Raw genomic sequence first — 16,668 nt, forward strand, 5'->3', positions numbered from 1 at the left:
TAAAATAAATGAATTACACAGCAAAAACTTGATGAATTTTCGACAAATCAAATTCTATAGAAAATTGAATCGGCAACAGCGAATAACAACATAACCTCATTCATGTTTACTTTCATTTTGATGTTCGTTATCATTTCGATGCCTGCCATCTAATTTCGAGAAATTTGTTTTCGTTAAGTTCAAATGGAAATCCATTGTGAATGTCAAAACTTAAAGTTTGACACAATTTTCGTCAATTGTTTTAATTTAATTCTAACCGAATTTGAAAGTAATCTCAATCTCTCACTCTCTCAATCATCAACATCAACTTCGATTAAAACAAGTTGCAACGACATGTCTCGTGTCAACTTTTTCCACATCACTCATCCCTCTCTGTAATTTCCATTTTCAAACCCCAGTCGGTACATTTTGAATATTGGCAAAAGAAATTCCAAAAAACTAATTTAAAGTTGTGCATTTTTCGAATACAAATACAATGTTGAAACACGTGCCACAACAAAAATCGATGAATGAACTCAAAAAACCCCGTTTGTGTCTCGTCAACAATGCAAATGTTGCACAATTTTGACTATTTTATTTTGTATTGTAGGATTTATATTCGGTACGTGCTTATTCAAACTCTCAAATGTTATAAATTCAAAAGTGCATCAATGAACCAAATAGATTTTATACAATGTACGCATTGAATAGCATTGAACACTTTGCAAATGTACCGACAACCGTTTATGTGTGGCAATAATGTTGCAAAATCTTCAACAATAGAGTGTGCGAGAGGGAGAGCGAGAGACATGTTCCATTTAAAACTTTCCATTTTTGTGGTCGTTTCGAATGCTCCAAATTCAACAGCATGAAAATATACTCTCTGATTCATATCTTTTCATAACAATAGACAAAATATACTGGCCGAAATATTGGCCAAACCAAGGAAATGGCAAACAATCAATAATGGCATCGAACAAACGAAAACAAAAAATACGGCAAACCAAACTCATCTTCCGAGTAACACGAGTAATTGAATATTACTAAGATTTTCTGGGTAAAATTTTAATGGATATAAAACGCGTGTAATGCACCGGAAATGTTAGAAATTGGTTGCAAACATCTTCGGAGAAGACTTTTCTATGTAAATAAATTCACATCGAAAATCGGATCCATTCGAAAATATCGAAGATGAGAAAATACTAGACTGATTTTGCGGGGGTGTAATAATTCATCTTTGAAAGGAAACAAGTGAAAGGATGATGAGATACCGTAAACTTTACATATATGTATATATATACATGTCATAATGGGTCCACATGTGTACCGAAAGCCTCGTCTGTTTTGTTCGCATCGAAAAAATTCCATTCCAAAGTAATTGCACGAAATAATAAGCCGGAAGAATGAACGCGGCAACAACAAAAGAAAGACAGCATATCTCGGTGTTGATGAATTGCCTACTCTATTCAATCATATTATCATCATCATCTCGCGAACTGCCTTGACGCCCAACACACAAAAGACGCCAAAGAAAAATTGGAAAACTATACCGATTCTTTGTATGAAAATCCCTTGTTATCGACCATTAACCCTGAAATAAAAATGAAATATTTAATGTTGTGAACATTACACATCGGGTTCAACATCGTATCACTTTTCGTCGATTAATTTGAACACGCTTCTATTTACATATATTTGCCATGCGATACATCCAACACTACCATATCCGAGACAATGAAAAAAGTTTTTCGCACAAATTTCATAACGATAACAATAGTAATAATAATAATGTTCGTTCATAAATAACTGCTGGCAAGTGGCATGAAAAAATAAAACTGAAAAAATAAACAATAAAAATGAGATAGTCCAACAAAATTTTCCGTTGGCATTTGAAATGAAAATATACAAGAAAAATATATATAAATGAATAAAGTTTTATCTTGGCTCGAATATCGTTGGTGTGGCGGTGGTTGGGAGAAGAGAAGAGAGAGAGAGACGACCATCGAACGGCCAAAATATTAATGGTCCATATGTTCGAGTGGTCAACATACATTCACTATTCATTTGTAACACCACAGAACACGGATAAATCAGACCCACGGTTGATGGAGGGAAATCCAAAGCACTCATACAACGAGACACACGACATATATTTATATCAAACGGTTTTTCGTTTTTCCAAATATCTCATATAAATGTGTGAATGGTGTACATTCATCGTTGTTGAATGTTTTCGAGATTTATGTGGTACGGGATAAAAATATACTTTCTGCGCTTGCAATTCACAACTCACTCGCAAGCATGCATGGATGAATGAGCTTTGTTATTATTTTTAGACGATTATTCATATTAATGAAAACGAGTGGAAACGACCGCAAATAGAGTTTGTCGTACAGTTTTTACCATTCGATTTCGATGGCCTTTTATTCATAGAACTCACTGAATGCTGTCTGTTTCTTATTCCTTCATTCGGGTCCTTTTGAAATGCGAGACACTTGCAGATCATATCGCATAGTGGCATTCGTTTATTGAAAAAAAGGGAACTAAAATTATTATTGCTTTGCAAAAGTGAATCCAAGTGAAATGACCAAGTGAATAGAAAATATTGTTAGTGTCTCTCTCTCTGTGTCTGTGTTGGAAAATTGTGATAAATGTCCGGCAAAATGGAAAAAGTAAATAAATTGTGGCATTTATAGTTGAAATGAACTAAGTATTTTTTATCTGCGATCCTACATCAATAGCAAAAAGAAGAAAAAAATTGCTCGAAATGCATTTGGTGAATAGTCACTTGTATATATTTCAAAATCCATTCAACTCTTGGACAGCTCATTAAAAAGGAAAAATTATGCGAACGTTCTCTTTCAACCGACATCGAAAAACAGCTTATGGTCAATTTGAGCATTTTTTGTTCGCTTTTGATTTGAAAATATGTACATGCTAACAGATGAACATGAATTGATGTAATTTTTTCCACTTTCTTCGTTTACGTTTTCTTGGCTTATTTGTTGCAATTCGTTTTCGTTTCGTTAAAATGTGGAAAAACTTGAGTAAAAATGTTCGTCTTTAATAATGTCTTTGGAACCAAATTGGAATACGAATCAAAGAAATGAGCTAAATTCAGTTTTCTATTCAATTTAATATGGTACGACTGTGTGCGATAAGTAAAACATATTCAAAATAATGAGCTCTCATTATTGTCGGCCTCATGGATATGAGCGAAAAACTTTTTCTTCTTTTCTTGTTAGCAAAAACTGATTCACGTTTAATGAATGGTCATACAATTGATAAGAATCGAAAGACACAACGGTGCCAATGCCAACACACAATCTAACGAAAGCTTCGCTTGTGGGAAATGTGTCTCTGCTAAATGCACGTTTTTGGTTGCGACCAATGAAACAGATGATAAACGTTAAGTTATTAATTCCGGAAAATGCTCACAGAGTGCGCGTTCATTCATCAAGGAGAGTTTCATCATGAAAACCACCCCATTTGCGTCAAGTGCAGAGGTTCATAAAATGTCTCGGCTTAGAAGGGGAACCATGAGTGAAGTTGTTAAGGCGGAGATAATAATTTTGTTCTGCATATTGCTCCAGTGAACGTGTCTTACACTGGGGAAAACCCGTTCAGTCGTACTTAGGCAGCTGGAGAAAATGATGAAAGACAATTTAACTTTTATTCAATAGAAACATATGAAATTTTCAATTTCTCGATTTTTTTTTTTGAATTTTTTGGTGTTTATAACATGTTTTCGGTTCTTTCCTGATTATTTTCATTTTTTTTTGTTATCATTTGTTTTTAAGACATAAACTGACACCCACTTGGTCGAATATATCAAAATCTGTCTCCATCATTTACCCCAAAAGATCTATCAACGTTACAATTGAGGTGTAATTGTAGAAGCGACAAAAAATAGAGAATTCAACAATATCAAATGTGCACAATAGCTGCAATCATTCATTGTGCTTCTTTTCACATCTCTTCTCCATTCTTTGTTGGCGTCGTCGTAACCATTCAACGTGCAAATGATTCTTTGTATGAAAAATGACATGTGACAATTTTTCACTTGCGAATGGAAAAACTAAGCGATTGCAATTTATGTGTATCATGTATGGTGGAAGGCAAGGGCATAAGAATCAGAGATAAACCATTTTTACTTAACAATCTGTGGATGACATTGCAAAAATCCTATGAAACATGATACTGAAAATAAACACATTCATATTATAAACATATACACACACCCTCACACATGATGCAGGCTGCATGGTGTTTGGTCTGTCACAATGCATCATGAAGAGCAAAGTGCACAATAGTTATCAATTTTTCTCATAGCTCGATGGCATTTTGTGTGCGCTCATGTTATATTGTGTGTATTTTTGTGTGTGTGTGTCACGAAATCGGATCTGGGTGTCAGTTGAGCGAAAATGTTCGAAGATTAGCCGCCCCTATGGCCACGGACGACTGAAAACACCATTTAAAAAAAACTGTATACATGTTGAGCAGCAAAAAAATGCAAAATCTATTTTTTACTCGTTTTGATTTGAATCATTAATCACGTATATCTCTCTTGAACCGTTTAGAAATGGTTGTATATATGCGCCAATGCATGGACATGGATTCGATAACACACCATTCTCATTAGTGCCCGAGCAAAAAAACGGGTGGCAAAAATTCATTGCGTTTTATTTAATTGCTGGTGGATTTTTTTTTCGTTCGATGTCAGTGCTCCATCGGTATGCTGGTCATTTTATTGATTACGATAATGATGTTGACGAACAAAAGAAATGTGCCAGACAAATTGAAGAACAATTATCATATCCAGCAAATGAAAATGACATGCACGATTCAAAGAAAATCGAAATAATCAGCTTTTGGATGCATTTAACAATGGTATTTAAACAACAGCTTTCATTGGCGAAACTGAAAATGGTAATCGTTTGTTTAAAAACTTGAATGGAATTTAAAAACAGCGCCCAAAATCCCCTTTTTTCGTTTTATTATTTCTGGTCGTAATGTAAAAGTCTATTTGCTGTTCGAGTTAGCTCGAGAGAGAGAGAGAGAGAGAGAGAGAGAGAGAGCAAAATGGTGGAGGCAAGAGAGAGAAGGATGGAATCGCGAACAAAGCGAAAAGACAAAGCGAAGGCAAATGTAAACAAACACTGTTTTGTGTCGCATACAAAATAATGATGTGAAAGGATGAGAAGACCCACGAATAGCAAGAGACACGAAGAAAGAAAGAGTAAGGGAAAGAGAAAGAAAAATACTGTAGCAATATTTATAAATTGAATGCTTGAAAAGCGACTGGTAATAGCATCACCGTCACCGTCACGCAAACACAGTGTCGATTGTTGTCGACGGTACTCTTTTGCCATCGACATTGTTGCCACTGACGGCAAAGAAGAACTTTGAATTTGTTATTGAGCGTTATCGCATGAAAAGATCCACATCAACATTATCAAACAAAGCAAAAAACGCATAAAAAACCGATTTAAACACATAACATTTTGTGTGAGCGTGTATACGTTATAGAGAAAACGTAAACCCATTCGTTGTTTGACACTAAACGAGCGCTGTATGTAGTTCGTTCGTTCGTTCGCTCGCTCATCACAAATATGGATGTGCACTATATAAATGGATCATGACATATAATGTGCGAATAATTCGTTCAAAAACTCTTTCTCCCTGTCTCTCTCTATCCCTCTCACTCTCTTTTTCTCGCTCATTGAGATGAGATTCACGTATCCACATTTAACAATATTATGTAAATTGATATTATTCTCTATGTGCGCTGTGAACGATGAGAACGATGGCAAAAGCAACTTCACAACAATGCACAAACAACGTTCAGCTCTCGGTATCGTGTGTGATACGCACACGCATACATAAATACACTTACAGCGCTAGGGAAAATATGGGTCTTGCTCTCGATGTTGACATCGTTATTGTCGTACCACTATTTCACTACATATGTTTAATGTTTGTTTCGAAGCGGATTTCTTTTTTTTTTTCATATTTAAGTCGTTTCTTTGTAGTTTCCTTTCTTCGATTCAATCAAGACGATATGGAGACGCATTTCGCTCGACAAACTCGCATTGTTTGCTTTACAACATTTTCGCGATTGTCACGTAGTACAATTGGCATAGTCATCCAGATATTTCATCATTTATATTGAATGCGTCAACTTATCACAACGATACAGCAATCTTTATTTAATCTCACAAGTACGCGCAATAGTTTTATTGACGCGCCTAACCCATTCTACAAACAAAATTTATCGGCATAAAAAGACCACTTTTTAGCTTTTACATCATTTTTTTTATTTGTTAAAGTTTTGCAGCAAAAATATCACACAAAATTATGTCCATTCTAATCGGAAAGCCCACAGAATAAATTGAATTTGACATGTTTTCCTATCAAAGTACGATTGAGTTTGCAATAGATTTGTCAGCTGCGAAATCACATGCTTGATTTATTTGAACTGTGATGGGCATTTGGTACGGAGGAAAGAAAAACACAGACAATGGCATTGGTGACAGATTTAATGTTTGTCAAACGACATTTGCGTGTCTAACGCGCGTAACAATTTTGGAATTGTTCGGCATGATTTGAAGTGGATCTGAAATGACGAGACTTCATCAACTATGAATTTCTACTCTAAACGCAAATCGAACCGATAGCTTCGAATTCATGTGTGCAGAGCAGTACACGCACCAGTTGACGATTTTCATTGGTTTCAACAACATCGACAATAATGGACAGGAATACACAATAATCATTTGCCACATCCATTAATTGAACATATGGATCCAATATTGCTTCGATAATATCAATCCTTATCCAAAATACACTTTGAGATAGCTTTCTATTTTGGCACGAAAATTGATTTACGATGTACAGATTTCTGTGAGTAAACTGCAGAATCAGTGGTCGGAATTCTATCTAAACATATGTTAGGAGAAGGTTAGTGAAGGAATATACAGTAGGTGAACATCGAGTACTGATTCGATAAAAGCTTACTCTATTGACCAATCACTTTGATTCATGAGAATATTCGGCAAAGTTAAGGGGGTCCATTCACTTTTCGAAAAACCCCAACAAATCGAAAAACTTTTTATTGTTTTTACAAAAACGGAGTTTTCTTTTCGCTTGCATAAAAATTGATTTTTGGGGGAGGGGAGACTTTCAATCAAGACTCTAAGAAATCGAACGATTTTTCTCGCTGAAGAGTTTTCGTGTCGACTGGGAGTAGCTAAGAAAATTTAAGGAAGGGGGTGACTTTGTGACCCCCGTGCACATGTATATTTAGATTTGTTAAATGGTTTACTATTACATGCAGAATGATTGAAAATTACCAAATAATCTAATTAAAAAATAGCAAATATGATTGAAGTAAGAATAAATGTTTGCCATAACATTGAAATGATATCAGTGATAGATGGCTTATCAAATACGATTTTCCTATAAAAATTATTTCATTCAAAACATAAATTATTAGCTGTTAGTAGGTCATTTGAACCTAAAATGAACTAGTTTTCCAATTAATTTCGTCCATGTTCGTTTTGGTTTTGTGTCAGCACCATGCTTGTTTTACCCCCGGCTATTGAATCATTCATGCATACAGTGTTGTGAATTCAAATCATGAATGTGTTTGACGAGCGTATTTTTGATGCATTTTAATTGAATCGTTCAGCTTAACCAATGCTAATTAATCGCAAACGAATGACAACATTTTGCTCCTGATAATAACACGTTGCGCAAACAAATATCTCGAATTGGGTTATTTTTCAAACTTGAATCGTTTAATCATTGATTTTCAACAAAACTCTGTTCTATTTTTCCAATTTGGTTGTGGGTGTGTGTGTCGATTGAAACATAAATACGAATTCAGTCGATGATGATGCTGAATTTCAGTCTAATTTGATTTATCCACGCTAATCAAAAGGCTTCCAATCAAAATTGTATGTACAACAAAGTGAAACATAATATTTTCCCACTTTGTATTAAATATGTTCTGTTATTAAAACTTTTGCGATGCATTGGCCTGATTTTATCGAGTATTATTTCATATGAGATCATTTTTTTTTGCGGATGTTGATATTCCATTTGAATGTATTTTTTGCGATACATAATAATTTGCCTTCAGCATAAAATGTGCTGATTCAATTACGATATTTGTGCATTTGCTTCATCGCCAGCTTTTAAATAATAATACGGAATATTATATTTCCAATGATTGGAAATGTTCATGATAAAATTACGATTCGGGTCAATCATTTCAGTTGAACATTGAAATGCGTCATTGCAAAGTACATTATTAAATTAGTTGAAATGAACGAAAAAAAATGAATTTTATGCCATTTAAATCGTTTAATATTTTCAATCAAATTTATCTTACCTATCGCTCATTCTTTCTCTTTCTGCCATTGTTCAAAAACTAATTCGATAAAATCATTTAATTCTGTGTGTTTTTTATTATCAATTTCTGCATTGCAGTGAGATCAAAAGACCATCAAACCGTGAATCGTCCAAACAATTGAATAAACAAAATGCACCGAACTAGAGAATGAAACAGTCCATTTTCATCATTGAAAACTAGCAATTAATTTGGAAATCATGTCAAGCCATTCGGGAACAATCGGTCGATCGAGCGGCCGAACGATTTCGTCCAATGGAAATCATATCAGGCGACAACGTTCAGTTGAATGGCATCATGCACATGGATACAGCAGCAGTGACGATGATGAACGAGGCATTCACGGTACAATTAATCCATCATTTGACAGTCAATTGCTGGCACAATTGATTGCCCAAAGCCAGGAGTTATCCAATAAATGTAAGTACACATTTCATTTACACAACTACTTTTTTCCCTTTATAAACAACTCGACCGTTCATATTTTTTTTTAAATTCATTTCACTGCATTTCAATTTATTTTGAAACGTATTTATCCAATTCTATTGATGAATGCGCTCAAAGTGTTGTTTAGCTTTGAATGATTTACTTCCAATACTAAAACGATCCGTTTTCAATTTATTAGTCGACTAAAAAGACCAAGAAGAGATGCCAATATTGAAGAACATATTTTAGTAGTTTCAATTTTCCGAAACATGTTCGATAATTTAAACATTTATTGACCACACATAGTGAGCAAAATTAAATGATCGATTCACTGATAAATTATAAATCAATCGAAAAACAATAGAATTCGAATTAGGTTGACACATGAAATTGCCATATGATGAATATTTAATTCGCTTGTCTTGTATTCAAATTGGTCGAACGTTTCTGTCCAAATTCGAAATCAAAACCAAAGTCGAAATGTTTTTGAAATTGGCGAACCAAAATGCGGCTGGGCAATGATTTTATTCTGAACTTAAAGTGTTTGGGTTATTTTGAAAATTGCAAGAAGAATAAAGTAAAATAATAAATTATAAATATTAATGGAAGATTTGAGGCGATTTCAACAATTATTTAACCGGTGTAGAGAAAGTATTTAGATAAGTGGTCATATTTAAAGTTTGAAATGTTGCAGAAAGTGACATTTTTCCATATATTGCACAAAGAAATGTATGCAGGTAAACCCCAAATACATTGAAGTCATGTGGTATTCTTCAAAGTCTCTAATAGAGACATGTCTATTCCATTAGAAAAGCATACAGAGACGCAGACATAATATTATCAGTATTAGACATAATAAGTATCAACACACCTTTGTTTATCGTTCGTATGTGAAGAAAGTTTTACTCCTTTTTTTGAGTTTCGATAACAAAATCGCCTGTATCGATATCAATACTTTGAAAATATAAAAAAAAAATTTGAGATAATTTGTGTCATTTACATTTTAGATGAGAATTCATAAAAATGGGTAAAGAAAGCTGAAAAAAGTTTTAATTTCAAATAGACAAAGCCATGAAGTTGAAAAAAAAAAATGTTTAATTCAATAGAGTCATAATAATGTGTATGAAATGTGTAAATAAAGTTTATATTTCACTTCATAATTTTATTTGAGATATTTTTGTTGTATATTTTGATGATACACGGTAATAAACTGTTATTTCTATTGTAAAAAGCGTTTTGCTTGAAGCGACAATAGAAAAACATTTACCGAAACATTTTGAGGAGATGTTAAAAGATTTATTGTGTTGAGGTTGTACGAAGCGTATAAAAGATTGACGCCAATATGGAATTATATAGTGTTTTATGCTAGTTGTATCTTGATTTCTGAGCTCGTTATCAATTCGGTAATATTTACTGTACGGAAAAAAGTCTTGTTGCCGTATCGTCATATTTACAGAAAATGTTATGTTATATTTCATTCAACATTTATTTAACCCGCAATCACATAAAGCGCTTCCACCGAAGGTACATGACTCGAAGAATACACACACACCCAATCGTCAAACATTGATGAGCACACTTCATTGAAAAGGAAACTAGTTTATTCAGCATCAGCTATAAACAAGCGAAAACAAACGATAACAAATCCGTTGAATCAAAACTTGCATAAAAGCATTTTATGTGTATGCGCAAGAAAGCATCTTTAAGTTTTAATACATGTTGACTGCAGTTTTTTTTTTGTTCTTCATTCAACTGCGTATGAGCTTTTCGTCTACGGTTGGCGGAAGTGTAGCTTCGTAAAATCAACATAGACGATAAGATAACATACAAGCAAACGGAGAATAACATTTTTACGGATTACGTTAAGTCCACTTACTACATGTTTGACGTGAGTGTTTTTTCCAACTTGTTTGCGGCGTGTGCGTTTTTCTCTTTTTCTTCATTTCGTACTTGTGGTTGAAATGCAGAGATCCTTACCAGAATGGATTTGGGAAAAATACGCATGCAAAAATATGTATTTTCGATGGTTCGACACCGAACAAAATCACTTTCACGTAAACTGGATAGACAGTGACCGTGAAAACTACCGATTATAATAAGAAGATAAGATAAGAAGAGTGAAAAGCGTCAGAATAAAGGATCAGTTAATGGTTGGGCTTAAGCCAATTCACCGATTTTGAAATAGCTTACTTACCGTCGACAAATTTAATTGAACGAATTTTCAAGAATATTGACGTTCATCACATCCCTTTTTCTTCCTCTTCTTCATTTTTCCAGTCATATTCCCCTTTTTTCTTCTGTAACGCTGAACGTTTTTTTCGGTTTGTATATTTTTCGACTTTTTTTTTGTTGAGTAAAGACGCAATTCAATGAATGTGTGAGTTGATTTTATGCATTCGTAATGCTGTGCAAGAAACTTTGCTCGTATTTTTTAATAAAGCTTAAGAAACGGTAATTTTATGCAATAATGAATGTTGTGCCAGCTATAGTAAATTATAAGACATGAACAACCTGTTGAAATTATTTATTTAAAAGTATAGTCTCATACCGCACATACGTTCGTCTGGTGCCAGGTATCCGTCCAAAGACTGGGAAAGGGTTGAAAAAATCAATTTCACTGAATAAATCTCCAGAGAGATTGCAAGTATATATATATTTGTGTGTGTGCTCACTGCTCGCACTGGCAAACGAATTACTTTAATAAAGTTTAAACTATGTGTTGAAATTCAGCAAAGACTTGGAAAAGAAATGTGCTTTCGAGAAGACGAGAAAAAAAACGTACACACAAAATATTAGCTCACAAGAGAGCTATCCCAGTCGCTTGCATTACAAATGAAAAAGCATTCACATTGCGTTTGTTCGAATGAACATTTCCACGTTTTCAGTTTGTAGCGGCTTCGTCGTTTCACCGTTCCATAGTTTTTCAATCATTTATTATTCATTTGGGCAAAGATTTTCCAGTGTGTTAATATATAGAAAATTTCGTTGTTGGTTCTTGATTAACGCATTTCCCATTAGCCCATAAAAATGCAATGAGCATTTTTCGAGACGATGGTTCTATATAAAACACATTTCAATCAAACCAGATATAAATTCCTAGGCTCTGACTCAATTTCCCTCTCTTTCATAGACCAACTTGAAAAACCCCGGCAAGTTCAAAACGGTAGAAAAGTTTATCTCCAATTATTATTCACCTGGAAAATTTTCATTCTGAAAATTCATATTTAATTCATTCATTCGAGTCTCTCAAACAAACACAAAACATTTCCAACACACAGTACAAGTACATACCTGCGGCGGCTCTCAAGTCTTGCTCTCTCTCTCCCTCTCTTGATCTCATATGCGTGTTTTTTATGCACACACATGTATGCGATGTATAAAATTCTTCAACTCCATGTGGAATACATAAAATGTACGAAAATGGTAAAAACAATCCACTGCCGAATGCATATATCATGCATAAGAGTTCCGAAGTTCGTTTATAGCAATAACATGTTTATAAATTAAAATAAAAAATGATTACCAACTGATAGAATCAGTGACGTGTAAAACCAGTAATATTATATGGTTCAGCTTTTTTTTATGCACGATATGTATGTGCAATGTGTGTATGCTATGTATTGTGCAGGTGGTAAATGCATTAGCTATTCTACCGCATAACCATAATAAAGAAAAATTGAAATGTGAATAACTAATGAAAATTGAGAGAAAAAAAGTGCCATGGTATTTCTTGAAAATGAAGTACTTACCTCTACAGAGAACGCAGATGGTTAACGATCAACAATGGACAAGAAATCGTTTCGAACGATTTACCAGTGAAACCGGAAAAATCAATAAAAACATACTGTATATCGAGTCGATTCAGAATTGAGAACTATTTGGAACGCTTTGTTGTTTGGGTTTTCCATTTTAAACGAGCTACCCTCCTTTGAATTTGCTGCTGTGTCTGAAACGGACTGAAGCAATTTTTTTTTTAATTTTTCAAAAGCATACAGGGAAAACATTCTTTGACTTTTCACTTCAATCTTGTTATAATTGCATTAGGAAATTTTGTACGGTTTCTCAGCTGGATAACGTTATCCGACGTTGCCATGTCTTCGATATATATATGTAGACTGTCTCTCTTTTATTGCCTTCAGTGCTCTTCGATTTCATGACTAAACAGAATTTCCCATTTTTTTGTTGTTGCAGAAACTTTCCTTCTCATTTTTGACCAATCATTGTAAAAAGAAGTACTCTTTTAAGTTAGTACGATTTTATATTCAGTTTCACAAAGCATATAACATCATGTGGAATTTTCCAATGAAATTATATGATTTGTTTTCTATATTCAATGTAACGGCTCAAAAATTTATAACATTCCCCAAAAGGTTTACCAACTATACAATCACAAACTTCGTTTTAGTTGGTGGGATTTGGTTTTATTTTGATTCTTGCCATTTTCATACTACTTGTCTGTTTTGAGTACGAGCTTCTTTAACATTCATTTTCTTGCATACTATTTTCTATTTTCTCATCTCCATTCATAGATGGCCATGCCAAAGACTTTAGAGGGCATATGACCAAAATCTGGGGAGGGGTCTGGCAAAAGCCTATTCTATCTAGTGTATACCTTTATTTAAAAAGAAATATAAGGAAATATTAATTCCACTATCATCAAAAATGAATCAATTTAATTGATTAAAGAGGGAGAAGAATTCTGGTCGGCAAACTGAACGATTTTTCCATTTCTTTAAAAGAGGGTAATCGGAACTCTCAGAAACTTAAAGAAGAGAATGTCTTGATCTCTTATTCCATCGTACTTATTGTGGGATATAGTTTGCTCTTTGTATCGCTTAGAAGTGTGTTATTGCAATTTTGTGTATGAGTCTCGTATGCACCCTATGATGAGAATTCATTTTTATCTTATGCTGTCTGTTTATTACAACGATGGTTTGCAATGAGATGAAAGTGAAAGAGATAGAGAGAGAGAGAGAGAGAGAGAGAGCAAGTGAGATAGAAATAGAAACAGAGATGTAGAAAGAAACGCGCACATTCGCGAAAAAAGTAAATATGCAAAGAATCGAAACAAGTATCATCTAACAAGAACGAAAAATAGAAATGTCGCTTGGAAACGACATGACAGTGTCATTATCTGCTCTTTGCTCTGGTTTTCTATGCCATTTTCTCGCTCTCTGACTGTCTGTGTTTTCTCCATTTTTTGTCATATTCCGTCAAGAATGTGGTTACAAAGAAAATAAAACAAAATTACAAAACTGTATATTCCTAACATGAATATTGTCTCAGAAAAACTTTCGTCATTGAAATTTGTTATGAAAACATCCCATCCCCATCTACATCCCTTCTTTATTTCAACTTTTGAATTCATATGAAATTATTATTATTATTATTATTATTTTTGAATACATAAAACTAAACGACTTCTTTTTTTGGCGCGCTATGTTCGCTTATCTCATATTCGAATCCTTGTTTGCTAACTCTCTTTTATTTTTTATTTTCTTTCGGAAATGTATTTTTCCAGGTGCTGAACAATATCGATCGGACTGTGATATCAAAAGTGCAACCAATGGAACCGAAAATCTTCTATACAAACATCAAAACATGGATTCACCAAATTCGGTTATCAGTCGATCACCATTGCAAATGCGTCAAGCGTCACCATTTCCATTGGAGTCGACAAATCGACGCTATGTCACTGCACCAGCACCAAATCCACAAGATCGACATCGTTCCAGCGGTAAGTACATGCTCCAACACCATCTCTTCCTCACCGCCTTTCGTGTTATTGTCAACGAGAGAAGAAAAAAAAATCGAAAAACACATTTCGATGCTGTATTTATATCAACTGTGTTTTAGATTGTGTAAAATGTATTTTTGGTGGATGTATTACAGCTTATGACATAATGTCAACTTGTCAACTCAAACAAACTATTTAATTATTCACAATTCGATATATTTCCAACCAAAGCAAACATTTTCCACAACGAAGAGTTGATATCTTTCACATTTGTGTAAATATATGTCGTGTGTTTTTCGAGCGCTTCGTAAAATATCAAAAGCGACTTGCGAGACGTCACAAGAAAAGACAGAAAAGTCGGTCGGAAAAAATTGAAACGACACAAGCCACAAACCAGAATTTGAGGATGTTCGTTTTTTTTCCGTTTCATTGTTTATTTTACTATTTGATGTTTGTTTGCCGTTTTAGGTGAAGTTATCTACACAACAACCACAACAAAGCCATCGGCAATGCCAACAAATTCATTGCTCAGGAGTAGTTTGTCAGTAAATAGTCGACATCATCAACGCACAACTAGTGGCATGACATCGTCTAGCAGTGCCACATCATCGAATAGTAATAACGTAAATAATGAACGACATCGCGATAATGGTAGCAGTCGAAACGGTGAATTGCAGAAAACCAACAATGGTGGTAATGCATTCAGTGATTCACGCGATGATGATTCACAAGACGGCCATCTAAATCAATTACACCATCAAAATGGTAAGTTTCTATGTATTACACATCCTTTGAACCGAGAAGAAGGGTTACATGTGCAAAGAGTGTCCGATGAGATAATCTTCGAAACAATGTTTATGAAGAAAATGGACTTAGAAGATGATATTTTTCGATAAAAATGTCAAATCATGCTTATTTGATCCCAATGCCATTGTGTATGACATTAAAGAGCTTTTCCAGTTGAAAGGCGTTTGTTTTCTAATTACCTCAGAATACATGGTACACACTACTCTTTGTGTGGCAAAAGTATTGTAATCACCCTAATAAACACCTCCATTTTCACTGGCACATTCTGAATAAAAAAGAGTATGGGAAAAGTTAACATGTGAATGCAAATCTCCCATATTTGCGCTTGAGTTCATCCAAGATGAGCGATAAACAATAATTCTGAAAATAAACTTATATTCAAATTAATTTCCAACTCTTAGCCAAATCTAATCCTTTAATTGAGTCCACTTCTCTTTCGTTCATTCATTAATTCACCCTCACTTCTCTCCCTCTCATCTATTTTGTTACAAAATGGACAACACCGATTCTGTGATGCAAAACAATATGAATGCTTTCAATTTAATTTATACAGTTAATTCGATTTAACGATAATAAAATACAAATCGATGCGAATAACAAAGACATTTGTGCTGAAATGCGGTCGGCGCTGATGTTTTGTTCATATTTGCAAGATGTTAATCAACTTAATTGGAAAATATGTAGTACACAGTGAAAATGCTATGGCTTATGCCATTACTCCCGCACTAAATTCATTACGGATGTTAATAACATGCAATAATTTGTGATTACATATCGAAATTTTCAAATCAACATGGAAAATCGCTCTTCGCATACTTTATTATATTGTGCACTATCAACAAAGACACTAATTGCAATTTAAATGAACATTTTCCACGTATTCATGTAAAATCAGCTTATAAATGTTTACAATCGTAGTTTTTTTCGCCCTTCAGTCATTGTTTGCATCCGAGTTATTTATTTCACAATTGTAATATGACACACCGGTAATCATACGTTCGTATAAGGTTTTTCAATTCAAGATTATGGAAATAAATGTAATTTTGAGCACGTTCACAATCTTCATTTCAAATTTTGCAATCGGAATCACATAGGCTTTGTAACACAACACGAAATATAAGCGTAAGCGCGTATTTCAATTATGTTTCTTGATAATATCAAAGGCTTGTTTTTTGTCTTTGTAAGAAAAGTTTCGCAAAAGTGGATGTGTTACACAAATATATTCATTAATATTTCCCATGAGAGTACAGTAAACTCAAGATACATTTTCGGCTGTGTCGATTTTATATGAAAGTTTACATCAATT

General features: G+C 34.0%; 1 protein-coding gene across 3 annotated transcripts in view; it reads left to right on the forward strand.

Annotated features, from left to right (window-relative positions):
- LOC116344503 (teneurin-a) overlaps positions 1-16,668 on the forward strand; it is a 383,641-nt gene that overhangs the window by 83,608 nt on the left and 283,365 nt on the right. For all 3 annotated transcript variants that reach the window (XM_031773083.1, XM_031773085.1, XM_031773084.1), the window contains exons 3-5: positions 8,473-8,812; positions 14,340-14,555; positions 15,024-15,320. In XM_031773083.1, coding sequence (XP_031628943.1) covers positions 8,593-8,812; positions 14,340-14,555; positions 15,024-15,320 — 733 coding nt within the window. In that variant the 5' untranslated portion in view covers positions 8,473-8,592. The remainder of the gene's footprint in view (positions 1-8,472; positions 8,813-14,339; positions 14,556-15,023; positions 15,321-16,668) is intronic.

This window comes from Contarinia nasturtii, unplaced genomic scaffold (genome assembly GCF_009176525.2).
Source record: "Contarinia nasturtii isolate CC-2019 unplaced genomic scaffold, AAFC_CNas_1.1 Cnas_scaffold_1037, whole genome shotgun sequence".
In the NCBI taxonomy this organism is placed as follows: Eukaryota; Metazoa; Arthropoda; class Insecta; order Diptera; family Cecidomyiidae; genus Contarinia; species Contarinia nasturtii.